Here is a 14,814-nt window from a genome sequence, read left to right as displayed (position 1 = left end):
CAGAAGATCATTTGCAGCTTTCAAATGCATACAGATATACAGCGAGGATGCCGTAAACATCTCACACGGATACCATAAGAAAGAACTTGCATTTATATAGTACCTTTCACATCCTCAGGACATCCCAAAACGCTTCACAACCAATCAATTACTTTTGAAGTGTAGTCACTGTTTTGTCGGTAAATGCAGCAGCCAATTTGCGCACAGCAAGGTCCCACACAAACACCAAATGAGATCAGCTAATCTGATTGTTGATAATGTTGGTTGCGGGGATAAATGTTGGCCACTGACCAAATAGTGCCACGGAATCTTTTACATTAACCTGAACAGGTGAATACAGCCTCAGGTTAACATCTCATCTGAAATGCAGCACTGAAGTGTCAGCCTAGATTGTGTGCTCCACTCCTAGAGTGGGACTTGAACCCCTGACCACCTAGACTCAGAAGCAAGAATGCTACCAATCAAGCCAAGCCAGGATTTATTTCACCATCTACCTTGAACTTACTTATGCTTAGTGTTTTGGTGCCGAAACGTTCTTACATTCCTTAACAAATTGTTACCCCTGGAATAGTTTAATTCTTCGATACCTCAAGACGAAGAAGTGAGCATAGTTTAATCAATAGTGTTTACTAGTTGAAGATGGTTAGATAGTCATAAAAAGTTAGTGCAGCATAAGGGAAATTCGATAAAGTTGCAAGTTCTTTTAATTGCAGCAAGGAGAAGACTGGTGACAAGTGTTCTGTCTGATTTTAATTTGTTTCCTTTTAGCAATGGAAATTGTATTAGATTATCACAAGAATTGGTAGCTTTAGAGTTCTATCTGAGCAGTTATCCATTAGTTGACGGTTTAATAGGGAATGCAGAAAGTTGGTGGTAAATACTGCGCGCCCATTCCTACCAGTTAATGCAGCATGTCCTTTCACCTTGGCGAATGGATTCAAATCCAGACCAAATGTATAGAATCGAGGCTTTCTAATAATGTGAAGAGTCAGGCAGGAAAAGAGATTCTGTTGAATTAAGGCCAGGGCATCAGTGTTTTTTATTGGTCAATTTGGACCAATTGTACAATGGCTTCTTCGAATGCAAATGATCAGAGCAGGAGAAGTGAAATGACTAGCAATGTACAGTACAGTCGTGAAACAGTCAGGCTTGCAGTTGAGGCACAAGAGGCCAATTTTGGCAATGGCAGCTGACCAGAAGTACTTAATGCCTGTTGTAACTTCCAGTTTCTTTCTCTATCCCCATCTCCATTGGATGGGAAGACTGTTAAAAAAAATTACATAGCGCCTTCCACAACCTCAGGACGTCCCAAAGCACTTTACAGCTGAAAATGCAGCAGCCAATTTGCGCACAGCAAGCTCCCACAAACAGCAATGTGATAATGACCAGATAATCCGTTTTTAGTAATGTTGATTGAGGGATAAATATTGGCCAGGACACCGAGGCTAACTCCCCTGCTCTTCTTCAAAGTACAGGAAACTCTCGATTTACCGGCACCTAAATAACCAGAAATCTCTGTTAACCGGCAAAATTCAGGAGTAGGTTCCGGTAAGTTTTACTTCATATTAGTGGCCGTTCCTGGATCTGTGGCTGTGAAACCAGGGTTCCTGCACTTGTTGCTAAGCAACAGGGATGCTTGGTCTGTGGCCGGGGTTCCTGCACCTGTTGCTAAGCAACAGGGAAGCCTGGATTTGTTGCGGTGTACGGAGCTCTCGTACCTTTTACAATAAGTCTCTGTATCCGGACTTTTTGATAAACCGGCACCGCGCCGGTCCCGGATAATAAAGAGTTTCCTGTAGTGCCATAGGATCAGTTACGTCCACTTGAGAGCAGACGGGTTTAACATCTCATCCGAAAGACTGCACCTCCGACAGTGCAGCGCTCCCTCAGTACTGCACTGGGAGCGTTGGCCTAGATTTTGCTCTCAAGTCTGTGTGTGGGACTATGAACCCACAACCCCTTCTGACTCAGAGGCAAGAGTGCTACCAACTGAGCCATGGCAGATACATGGTTACCTGACAAGCAAGATTCAAGCAGTGGGCAGCAATGTTAAAGTGACAGACAGCCTTGTAGCTTAAAGTCTTAATTATTTGATTGTTCTCGCAGTGTTAGGATTCAACGGACGTCCTCTTCCTTCTCCCTCCCTTTCCCTCCTCCATATAAAAAAAAGTCCACATACGCAATTAGGGTTAGTTACATTTTATTGGTAACATGAATCCACTTTCATAATCCATGTGAAATGTCTCAGACGACACAGCCATGCAGCAGAGGGCTGTCCTCGCTGACTTTACTCCGCTGTCGCTTGAACATATTTCTCAGGAAAATGTTCACAGCAGCTCTGTCTGGGATCCACTCGGAATGAATCCTCGAGGGGTCCTGCTGCAGTGGAGCATATTCCTTGTACTTCCTGTTGAATGAGACACAATTCAGTTAAGTGGTTTTGAAGAGAAAACATCTTTCCCCTCCCCCTAATCTCTTGCAGTTGTGTGGGAATAGGACAATTTGAACAGCCCCTGGATGTCAATGTTACTCCATCCTTCAGTTAATAGGAAGGTACAGTTGCCAGTGAGCAAGATTAAGAATACTTAATAGGTTTCTTTAAATCATTTGGCCCAAAACTAGAAACTGGCAGTTAGTAGCGTGAAATACTGACTATGCAGCCACCCATATTATCATAGAATGGTTACAGCTCGTTGAGCCCGTGCCATCTCTCTGCAAGAGCACCTCAGCTAGTTCCACTCCCCCGCCCTTTCCCCGTAGCCCTGCAAAATGTTTTCTTTCAGGTACTGATCCAATTCCCTTTCGAAAGCCACAATTGAGTCTGCCTCCACCACCCTCTCAGGCAGTGCATTCCAGATCCTAACCACCAGCTGTGTAAAAAAGTTTTTTCTTATGTCGCCTTTGGTTCTTTTGCCAGTCACCTTAAATCTGTGTCCTCTGGTTCTCGACCCTTCCGCCAATGGGAACAGTTTCTCTCTCTCTACTCTGTCCAGACCCCTCATAATTTTGAACACCTCTGTCAAATCTCCTCTCATCCTTCTCTGCTCTAAGCAGAACAACCCCAGCTTCTCCAGTCTATCCACGTAACTGAAGTCCCTCATCCCTGGAATCATTCTCGTAAATCTTTTCCGCACCCTCTCCAAGGCCTTCACATCCTTCCTAAAGTGCGGTGCCCAGAATTGGACACAATACTCCAGTTGAGGCTGAACCGGTGTTTCATACAGGTTCATCATCATTTCCACGTTTTTGTACTCTATACCTCTATTCATGAAGCCCAGGATCCCGTAAGCTTTTTTAACCGCTTTCTCAACCTGTCCTGCCACCTTCAATGATTTGTGCACGTGCACCCCCAGGTCTCTCTGTTCATGCACCCATTTTACAATTGTACCCTGTGGTTTATATTGCCTCTCCTCATTCTTTCTACCAAAGTGCATCACTTCGCACTTTTCAGCATTAAATTTCATCTGCCACGTGTCCGCCCATTTCACCAGCCTGTTTACATCCTCTTGAAGTCTATCACTATCCTCCTCACTGTTCACTATACTTCCAAGTTTTGGGTCATCTGCAAATTTTGAAATTGTGCCCTGTACACCCAAGTCCAAGTCATTAATATATATCAAGAAAAGCAGTGGTCCTAGTACCGACCCCTGGGGAACACCACTGTATACCTTCCTCCAGTCCAAAAAACAACCGTTCACCACTACTCTCTGTTTCCTGTCACTTAGCCAATTTCGTATCCATGCTGCCACTGTCCCTTTTATTCCATGGGCTTCAACTTTGCCGGCAAGCCTATTATGTGGCACTTTGTCGAATGCCTTTTGAAAATGCATGTACACCACATCAACCGCATTGCCCTCATCAACCCTCTCTGTTACCTCATCAAAAAACTCGATCAAGTTAGTTAAACACAATTTGCCTTTAACAAATCTGTGCTGGCTTTCCTTAATTAATCCACACTTGTCCAAGTGACTGTTAATATTCAAACTAAAATGGTCATTTTCACCTCTAGATGAACGGTGTCCCAAAAAAGTGATTCCCCAGAGGTGGTCTTAAAAACAAACCCAAAATTTGATTTTCTACTCCCCCCCCCCCCCCCCGCCACAAAAATAAAATCTAAAAGCTACCAGATTTAGAATGTCAACTAGCCATGTTTCGTACCAACTGTCTTATCCCCTTTGGGTTTCAAGGACCCAAAAGTTTGGTTGTTTGAAATGAAATGAAATCCCGGTACAATTCACAAGTCTTCAGACTAACAGACACTGGGCATGTAACCCGCTTCCAAGCTCACATTTTAATACCTTTATCCATCGTGACAGTGGAAAGTGATATATATGCAATTTAGAGATTATTTTATACCCAGTTTAAGGGATCCTGGATTTAAGGCCTCCACCATGACCACTTTTGCTGGTTAAGTAGTATGCAATTTGCCCCAGGTGACTTGTCCTTCATATATCTTCCCATACCCACTATCTCGACACCTCCTCTGACATTACAAGCAAGATCCCTAATTCTCCAAAAGAAAATCCCTACTTTTGATGGGCCAGTGGGGGGGATGTCGGTTTCCTGGACGCCACCAATCATTCTCTTGGGAGAGTGCTACAGATATGTTTGGTTAACCCACCTAAACTGTATTTTACGGGAAGGGTCTATGATGCAGTGAATTCCTTGCGATGCCCACCAGTTGTGAAAGGCTTCGAGCAAACTGGTGGACACTACATGTTCATGCTCAATGGCCACCTTCCACAAGAGAATCCTGGCCATGAAGCAGCATAATCATGCTTTCTTTTTGAAGACACCTGACATGAAGTAGTTCGAATTAGAACACATTTAACTATTAATTTGAAAAAAAAGCTACAAGTTGCTGAATCAGGACCACCTTGCATTTTTACATTTCATTTCGTTCTCAGGACCTAAGTTGGAAACTTGTACTGCTGCTCTTGACCATAGGTTCAGTTGGTTTCAATTCTGGACAATCTTGTGTTCCCTCATCTGTAAGCTACATATAGAGATCTTTTAAGTAGCACTGCTTCTGAGTTCCGAAGTCAATAGGAAAAGCCAAGTACCTGCCAAAGAGCAAGTCATCTCTGAATTGGTTCCTCTCTTTCATTGCGATAATTGTACATACTAACCTGTAGGTAATGGCTACAACTCCAATGATACTGGCAATGAGCAACATCCCAACAAGTACCAGTGCTTCAGTAGTATTAGGTGTCCCACCTGCAGCTAAGAGAAAAGTCTCATTAATCACTCAAAATTAAGTTCATTAATGCGCAGAATACTGACGACAATCTTTCAGCAAAAATGGGAGGGTTGGAAAGATAATCAGTGAGGGGAAATAAACCAACAATAGGAAAATTGGCTACAGTTAGTTCAACCATGTTCCACACAACAGCGTGCTTTGATCAAGTTTTGACCCTGTCCTTTCTAATCAATTGAAAACTAACTGCTCAGCTTGTCTATTAAATCAAATTAAGTCAATCATTCAGTAGAAACTTAAAGCCACACAGAAATAAAACCTGAATGTTAAAGCATTCTTTCCCACATGCTTTGATGCAATAAGAGGGCAAAACTGGGACAGTATGTAGATAAGCAAATATCTAATATATTTAAAAATCTTACCTCTGCGTACACTTCCTGTCAACTGTTTCTATTATAAATTCCTATTTCCACATTTATGATGGAAACTGCCTGAACTTGTCAAGCTGTAATTGCACCCTTCCCTCCAGTGGAAGCGCTACAGCGCCACCACTGGCAGGAGGGTGTAATTACACCGTGACAAGTTGACAGGCAGTTTCCATCATAAATGTGGAAATAGGAATTTATAATGGAAATATAAGATGAAAGGTAGAGGGTATTACTTTAAACTGGGGACTGAATTACATCTGTGCACCCTGGTCCGATTATTGCCCCAGCCTCTGACCCCAATTCAGAGTTTAAATGTCTTAATCTAAATGTACACTCTCGGGAGCCGCAAGCCTACATTTCGTTGTACTGCACTTGTGCACTAACAATGACAATAAAAGTTGATTTGATTTGATTTGATTTTGATTTTGATTTGATTTTCACCTAATAACTACACTTGGTCTTGACTGTGTGTGTGCACGCAACGCCACAGCAGATCGATTAGCAATGCTATTAAGGATATCAATAGGACAAACCCAGTAACTTCTCATTTAGCTATTTTGACCATCCATGCACTGGAGCAAATAAAGATACACTCCCAACTCTATTAGTCACGTTCGTGGTAGACTGCATCATCTATTAACATGCCCAAGGGTTGCATTGTATTCACTCACTTTGTTATATAGTTTGGACAGACTTACTTGGGTTCACATTAACACGGGCACTGGCAACAGCCAAGCTGACCACGTTTGTCATGGAGACATTTACGCAGTAAGTTCCAGAGGAGTTGAAGAATTGGCGAAGAATAAGCTGACATTCATCAGCAGGCAGCACTTCCGTACAGTCCGTTTGCTGAGGATTTATGCAGTCTGCGTCCAAGACAACAGTGCAAATCTCACTTGGGAAGCTGGAAAAGAAATGACAGCACTTAAAATTGTACCTTCTCGTCGTGCACCTGTTCTTTCATCGTAATACAAATGGCACAACCAGAACAGATTTTAAAGGCAGCTGTCGGAATACCTCGAGCGTTCTGCCGAGAGTTGGATCGAGAAGGTCCAGCCTTCTCTGCATGAAAGAGGTATAAAAATGTTTGAGAAGATAAGTTTTCCCCACCAAAGCCACACACGTCCTTGGTCAGACTGCAGGTGGAGAAGGAATACAATTGCGTTCCATCAATATGCCCAAATGCAAAAATGGAAATTCTGCTAATATAACAGGAACTGTACTACTGTCATTTCAAATTGGACAGATTGTTGGTGGTAGAATTACAGTTAAAACCAATTTTCTTGCCAACTGTGCCATTTAAATATTTTAATTCAATATAAAACTGTAATATATAGCATGCTTTACACCACTTTAAAGCTCATTGTCCCCCCAGCCAGTTACTGGGCTGGCCTTAAACCTTTAATTTGGCGCCTTCTTGTCTTGTAACTGTTTACACTGCTCTTGCAAGCAGAGCTATATCTCAAAGCCATTAGTGTACATTAAACGAGAAACATAGTCAAAACTCATATACACCATACCTTCCCTGACAGGTCACCGTGAAATCCACAGCATTTTGCTGCATCTCTGCCACAGAAGCAGGCACCACATTTGATATTTGTACAATTTCCACACTTTCAATGCCCTCTGAAAGAGAAAAAAATAGCAAGACAAACAATTAAGCCAGTAACAGCCCACCACCTCAGCAGCCTTTCATCTTAGTCAGCTGTGGCTCAGTGGGTAGCACCCTCGCCTCCGAGTCAGAAGGTTGTGGGTTCAAGTCCCACTCCAGCGACTTGAGCACAACAATCTAGGCTGACGCTCCAGTGCAGTGCTGAGGGAGTGCTGCACTGTCGGAGGTGCTGTCTTGGAAGTCAGGGCTGATTAGCTGTTAGTTATGGTCAACGCAGTATCTACTTGTTCGTGGTTTGAAGGTCTTACTCACGGACAATATTGACAGCGGTAGTGAAGGTGCCATAGCGGTAGATAAGGCAATTCTCTGCTGGATCTTCAACAGCCTGTCGTTTCACCAGCACCAGCCCCTCATTTGTGCCTGTAGCTGTTATCTCACTCTCTGGAATCAGCATTGTGGCAGATACAGCTATAGATTCAGAAAAAGTATTTTCAATATATTTCAAGAAAGAAACCCATTGTTGCAATAATTTCAGTCCTCCAAATTTCCAGTTTCCAGTTGTACCATACTACACAAAAGCAAACAGCATTTCACCAGATTTGTTGCACTGGTTTAGGCCAATGCAGCACGAGATTTAGATTTATACAAAACTGTGCATTGCAGTTTTTCCAAGCATTTAAATAAAGTCTCCAAAAAAAATAGCAAATGGAAGACTTACCAGTTGATTGTTCGGAGGCAGAGGTTGCTGCATTTATAACTTGTTCAGAGACAGCGATTGCCGCATTAATAGCATCGTCAGAGGCAGGGGTTGCCGCATTTATAGCTTCATCAGAGGCAGGGGTTGCCGCATTTATAGCTTGTTCAGAGGCAAGGGTTGCCGCATTTATAGCTTGTTCTGAGACAGCGATTGCCGCATTTATAGCATCGTCAGAGGCAGTGGTTGCCGCATTTATAGCATCGTCAGAGGCAGGGGTTGCCGCATTTATAGCTTGTTCTGAGACAGCGATTGCCGCATTTATAGCATCGTCAGAGGCAGGGGTTGCCGCATTTATAGCATCGTCAGAGGCAGGGGTTGCCGCATTTATAGCATCATCAGAGGCAGGGGTTGCTGCATTTATAGCTTGTTCTGAGACAGCGATTGCCGCATTTATAGCATCGTCAGAGGCAGGGGTTGCCGCATTTATAGCATCGTCAGAGGTTGCCGCATTTATAGCATCGTCAGAGGCAGGGGTTACAGGATTGATGGTGGAAGAAGGAACTGGAATAGGGCCTCCTGTGGAAGTGGGGATTACGATTGGCTGCTGCGCAGAAGGTGGTACTGGGGAATCAGACACTGAAGTAGATACAGCTACAGGTTCAACTGTTGGTGGCTGAGAAGGAGCTGTATTTCCTATGAAAACAAATTAAAATGCAGTTCTAAAGTTTTGTCAGATGTACTAGACAGAAACCAAGTTAATTTGAAATTCAATACAGTGTCTTTTTACTTGAGTATTCAACAAATGTACCTTAACTTGCTAATATTCCATATCCAGTCCCTTTCAAAAAGATTAGGCTGTCATTAATTAGTGATATTGAGAGCAAGCGAGTGAATAAGTAAAGCTGTTACTGCCCATTTTGAGTGTGGAACAGAGTTTTTCCACATACAAAATAATACCTTGCTTAGTTTAATATCTCATAGCTGTTGCTGGGCAATGATTACACCAGTTTTGAACTACATCTGGTATAATTTTAGTGATATTTTAAACATGTGAATAATCTATTTATTAAGTATGATCCCTAATTCACTGCTCCAAGATGCTACACTATGCATTTTAGTCATGCCTACCGATATACTTGCATTGGAGGCAGTTCAGAGACGATTCACTAGGTTAATTCCAGAGATGAAGGGTTTGACTTATGAGGAAAGTTTGAGCAGGCTGGGCCTATACTCATTGGAATTTAGAAGAATGAGAGGTGATCTTATCGAAACATAAGATACTAAGGGGGCTCAACAGGGTAGATGCAGAGAGGATGTTTCCCCTCGTGGGGAAATCTAGAACTCGGGGGCACAGTCTCAGAATAAAGGGTCGCCCTTTTAGAACTGAGATGAGGAACTTCTCTCAGAGGGTCGTAAATCTGTGGAATTCTCTGCCCCAGAGAGCCGTGGAGGCTGGATCATTGAATACATTTAAAGTGGAGACAGACAAATTTTTGCAAGATAAGGGAATGAAGGGTTATGGGGAGCGGGCTGGGAAGTGGCTTTGAGCCCTAGATCAGCCATGATCTTATTGAATGGCAGAGCAGGCTTGAGGGACCAAGTGGCCTATTCCTGCTCCTATTTCTTATGTTCTTAGTTTGTCAAAACTGGAAAATGATAAATGTTGAGTTTGAATCTGTAGAGAAGACTGCAGTGGCTTTATAGAGGACTGTAATTGCAACCAGCCATTCAAGTGTCAGTACCTCAGCAATATCTGGTGTTGCCAATAAACCATTACCCTGGAGTTTGGAAGTTATAAGAATTTGGGAGGTGCAGCAGAAAAGCAAGGGAAAGAGGATAATTATCTGTTGTGGTACAAGAAAAGATGGCTTACGAGTACCTCAGATGTTGAATAACCATAAGGTTAGCAGTCACTCAAATCTCTCATCTCAGCTGGGCAAGCTCACTCCCTAACAAGCTACCACATGAACACGGAGCTAAAGTGATCCATTTTTTGGGGAGGAGAAAGGAAAGAAAGACGACAGCCACACAAAGTTTGACAAACCACATTCAAATTGTGCTTCCCACTGTCCAAAGACTTTATTTGCAATTATTGAGAAGTCAAATTGATTAGAGTGCTTTCCTCACCATCAGAAAAGCTCGAGTATTAGTGATGGGGGGGGGGGAAATCTCAACAAAAACAGCTCAATTGGAACAGTATCCAGTTTGGCGACATCACATTGCAATCTTTCGCCAGCCAAAAAGGTGGCTAGATAGATTTAAAACCCAGAAACCGGTCATGTTGCACAATAGTTTGACCTTATCGTTTGTAGGCAGAACTGACAGTGACATTGTTAGTTTTGGAGATAAAGAAAGATAATGCTTCAGAATTCCAACAGATAAATTCCCCATATCCTCTCCATCACCAAGACTGCCTACTTCCAACTCTCTAACAATCGGCCATCTCCACCCCTGCCTCAGCCCATCTGCTGCTGAAACCTTCATCCATGCCTTGGTTACCTCTAGACTCGACTAGTCCAATACTCTTTTGGCCAGCCTCCCACCTTACACCTTCCCTAAACCGATCTCATCCAAACCTCTGCTGCCCGTATCCGAACTCGCACCTGTGCTCGCTGACCTACATTGGCTCCTGGTCCGGCCAAACCTCAATTTTAAAATTCTCATCCTTGTTTTCAAATCCCTCCAGGGTCTCCTCGCCCCCTCTCTCTGACCTCCTCCAGCCCTACAACCCTCCGAGATCTCTGCGCTCCTCCAATTCAGGCCTCTTGTGCATCCCCGATTTTCATCTCTTCACCATTGACGGCCGTGCCTTCAGCTACCTAGGCCCTATACTCGAATTTCCGCCTCTCTACCTCGCTCTCCTCCTGCAAGATGCTCCTTAAAACCTACCTCTTTGACCAAGCTTTTGGTCACCTGTCCTGATATCTCCTTATGTGGCTCGGTGTCAAATATTGTTTGATAATGCTCATGTGAAGCATCTTGGGACGTTTTACTACGTTAAGAACACTATATAAATGCAAGTTTGTTAATACTTTTCCCTTGAAATAATTTGAATCTGCACCTTACAGCCAACACAGTGATCCAGGTTACTGTTGCCTTACCCATCTGTAACATGCAAACATGAAAAGTGAACTATGAACCATTTCAGCTTCTACCCCAGTGTTTATTATCCTGGATTGCTCCTACCTGTAGTAACCTCCCCTGCAGTAGGCTGGCTAGTTACTGGGGATACAATCAGACCAGGAGTCATAACAGAGGATCCAGTGATAGGTAGAGGTGATAGGGGGTCAGAGGTTACAGTCGAGATCATTGGACTTGAATTCTCAGTAGTTGGATTGGCTGTGCTGCACATAGTTGATGGGATGGCAGCCTGGAGGACTACTTGTGGTTTGAATGCTCCTGTTGAGAGGTAGGTATGCGTCACTGCGTGGAGCCGAGAGATTAGGGTACCACTTCCATCTCCAAAATACCAAGAAAAGCTGACATCCGCATCTTTTAAATATAGACTAGGGTCGTGGAGTTTAATTCCAAATAGAATAGCCCGGTTCTGTATGAAGCTGTTGTCTGCATCATTGAGATCACTAATCTGGGAAATCTCAACAGAGAATGGAATCTGATCTGCATGGAGAAATAAAATCAAAATTAGTGCAGGATTCAATTTGGAAGTAAAAAAAAAAAAAAAATTGAATATCAAGCAACCAGGTTATTAAAAAGGCACAAGAATTTCTAGTTTCCAATCCAGAAAAACTCAGTTGCAACAACTTATCACATTGATAGAAACCATTCTGTCAGATGTTGTAGGAAAGGATCAACTTACTATATCAACCTGCAAACTTCATTAAAAGGTTTTACGTGAAGACCACACTTTTGAAAACAAGTCACATTGACTCAGACTTTACTGGACACCAAGAACAATTATGGTCACAGTAACATCTTATAATAATTGCACTCCCTCACCTCTGGATAACATAAGGGGGGAGGGAAGAGGGGGTCATATTTCATCATCCCCCATCCTGAGTGAAGTACAGGAAGTCATAGACACAGGCCCCAAAAGAAAGGAGTTTCTTAGTGAAGCATTATCAGTGTCAAAGGACAGAATACCTATGGTGCCAGTATATGATTAGGAACTGGATTTGGTCTACTTTCCTGATGGAAACCTAAGGGCCGATTTTCCACGACCAGCTCAATTGAGGCTTTTGTGCGGCATTGCTGGAGCAAGGTTAACCAGCGGCGTAGTGAACTGACTCCCCCCAATTTTCCACTTCAGCTTATTTGAATTATTAATCATAGCTGACAATGTAGCTTTGGCCTTGTGCAGGGAGCAAGTCTAATTCAGGAAGCAGAAAATCTGGCCAGCGGGTACAAATAAGGATGTGCACTTTTAACAGGCAAGTGGCTGCATATGAGGACAAGTATTTGTTTCAGCCTCAGAGTGGATTTTAGGTATTGGTTAGCCTTGTCCAAGATTGGAGGTGGGGAGGGGAAGAAAGCAAAGTAGCAGGTATAAATGAAAGGAGGCAGAATCCTACACACTGCTAGCTTGTCATCTTGTATGACTGGTTTATAAGTGTATTCAACTTGTAAATTTACCAGAACTGTCTGCTGAGCATTCCCTAAAGGAAACAGCTTTTAGATCAAAGTGGGATCTTGGGCAAATAGGTTTCAGAACTGCCCTCTCTTAATGCAGTTTAGTTCTGGTCGGGCCATGGGACAGAGTAAAAGACTCCATGAATAGCCAAGTTCACACATAAACTACTTTGTTAGCTGGTCATTATCACATTGCTGTTAGTGGGAGCTTGCTGTGCGCAAATTGGCTGCCGCGTTTCCTACATTGCAACAGTGACTACACTTCAAAACGCACTTCAATGGCTGTAAAGCACTGGGATGTCCGGTGGTCGTGAAAGGCGCTATAGAAATGAAAGTCTTTCTGTGTCACAAACATTGGTCCAATTTAGAAGCGTAAATAGGATAGGAACCAGAATCGAGATGTTTTTATTATGCAGAAACGAGGACTCTAAATTTAAGTACATTATTGTAATCTAATGCTGTGTTTGCTCTTGCTTCTAATTTTATTTTCTAACCCAATTCCTAGTTTGTAGCGTGAGCTAACTGGTCTGCCAGAATATTATTACAGGAAACTTTCTGGTATCCGGCACGGACGGGACTGAGCTGGTGCCGGTCTATCAACAATGCCGGAGAATCGAGCGCTATAGTTAAAAGATACGGAGCTCAGCGCTTCGTCTAAAGCAACAAACCCTGTTGCTTAGCATCAAAACAATCAGCACAGCTTGCAAGCGTCTCTGTAGCTTAGCAACAGCTTCAGTTAGACGCTTGCACAGCCAGAAATGAGTAAAAAAAAAGTAACTAAAAGTAAAAAAAGTTATCTGAACCGACTCCTGAATTTTGCCGGTTAACCGACATTTCCGGTTATTTAGTGGCCGGTTAATTGAAAGTTTCCTGTAGTCAGTCAAGACAGCAGGAGAATAGGAGGCATCTCATACCATTTCTATTTCCAGTGAGCTTATCAGTAGTACAAGAGCTCGAGTTTTGGTCATCCTGAGCACACATTATCCAAAACCTTGCACACAAGGTCATGCTTCAGTTGACCTTTGTGTGAAAAAGTGCTTCCTGATTTCACTCCTGAATGACCTGGCTCCAATTCTAAAATGATGCCGCCTTGTCCTTAATTCACCCACCAGAGGAAATAGTTTCTCTGTATCTACCCTATCGAATCCCTTTATCATTTTAAAGACCTTGATTAGATCACCCCTAAACCTTCTAAACTCAAGGAAATACAAACCAAGTTTCTGCGACCTAACCTCAAAATTTAACCTTTTAAGCCCTGGTATCATTCTGCTGAATCTGCAAGTCATTAATATGTATGGTGAAAAGCCGAGACCCCTGTACAAATCCCTGGGGAACATTACTTGTCGCATCCCACCAATTCCCTTTATCCCTACTCTCCGTCTCCTACCTCGCAACCAACTACCGACCCATTTCACAAAGTTACCAACAATTCCATGCGCTTTCATTTTTGCTAATCTGTTGTGCGGAACCTTGTCAAATGCCTTCTGGACGTCCATACAAAAAACATCCATAGACACTCCCCTACCCACCATACTAGTGACCTCCTCAAAAAGTTCAACTGGATTAGTCAGAAATGACCTATTCTTCACAAATCCAGGCTGACTCTCTGATCAGCTTATACTTTTCCAAATGCTCAGTCACTCTGTCTCCGGCGATAGATTCCAGTAACTTCCCCACAACCGATGTTAAACTGACTCCCTTCTTAAGTAATGGAGTGGCAGTTGCAGTTTTCCAATCCAAAAGGCACAATTTCTGAATCTAGAGCACTTTGGAAAATTATGACTAATGCATCTGCAATTTTCTCACCTATTTCTTTTAATATCTGGGGTGGAAACCACCAGGTCTTGGAGATTTATTTACCTTGAGTCCCATTATTTTCTCCATTCCCATTTTAAAATTTATATTAAACCCACTAAGTTACTTCCCTTGACTTATTTGTAGGTTCTCTTGTACTGCTGGTATTTTGTCCTCTTCCTTTACTTTGAAAACAGATACAAAGTACTCATTTAACAAGTCTGCCATTTCCTTATCGTCTATTATAGTCTTGCCTGCATCTGTCTTTATTGGGCCCACTGTCTTTATTGGGCCCACATTACCCTTTACCACTCTGTCTCTTAATATATTTATAAAAACTTTTGTTGTTAGCTTTGATATCCCTTGCAAGTTCGTTTTTATATTCATTTTGCACCTCATTACTTTCTTTGTATCCCTGTTGCTTTTTATAGCTACTCCAGTCTTTTTTTAAAAATTCATTCTCGGGGTGTGGGCGTCATTGGAAAGGCCAGCATTTATT

At 42.7% G+C, this 14,814-nt stretch overlaps 1 protein-coding gene across 4 annotated transcripts in view; it reads right to left on the bottom strand.

Annotated features, from left to right (window-relative positions):
- Positions 1-2,191: 2,191 nt before the first annotated feature.
- Positions 2,192-14,814, bottom strand: part of pmela (premelanosome protein a) — a 28,651-nt gene continuing 16,028 nt past the window's right edge. For 2 of the 4 annotated variants that reach the window (XM_085972832.1, XM_085972834.1), the window contains exons 6-12: positions 11,121-11,552; positions 7,956-8,627; positions 7,550-7,705; positions 7,146-7,251; positions 6,324-6,529; positions 5,130-5,223; positions 2,192-2,407 (exon numbers count right to left, since the gene is read on the bottom strand). In XM_085972832.1, coding sequence (XP_085828958.1) covers positions 2,245-2,407; positions 5,130-5,223; positions 6,324-6,529; positions 7,146-7,251; positions 7,550-7,705; positions 7,956-8,627; positions 11,121-11,552 — 1,829 coding nt within the window. In that variant the 3' untranslated portion in view covers positions 2,192-2,244. The remainder of the gene's footprint in view (positions 2,408-5,129; positions 5,224-6,323; positions 6,530-7,145; positions 7,252-7,549; positions 7,706-7,955; positions 8,628-11,120; positions 11,553-14,814) is intronic. The other 2 variants (XM_085972835.1, XM_085972833.1) reach the window with 2 other exon arrangements.

The sequence above is a fragment of the Somniosus microcephalus genome, chromosome 33, assembly GCF_052327205.1.
Source record: "Somniosus microcephalus isolate GS21.2 chromosome 33, FLI_Smic_1.0, whole genome shotgun sequence".
Lineage (NCBI taxonomy): Eukaryota > Metazoa > Chordata > Chondrichthyes > Squaliformes > Somniosidae > Somniosus > Somniosus microcephalus.
This window is presented reverse-complemented; position numbering and strand designations above follow the sequence as displayed.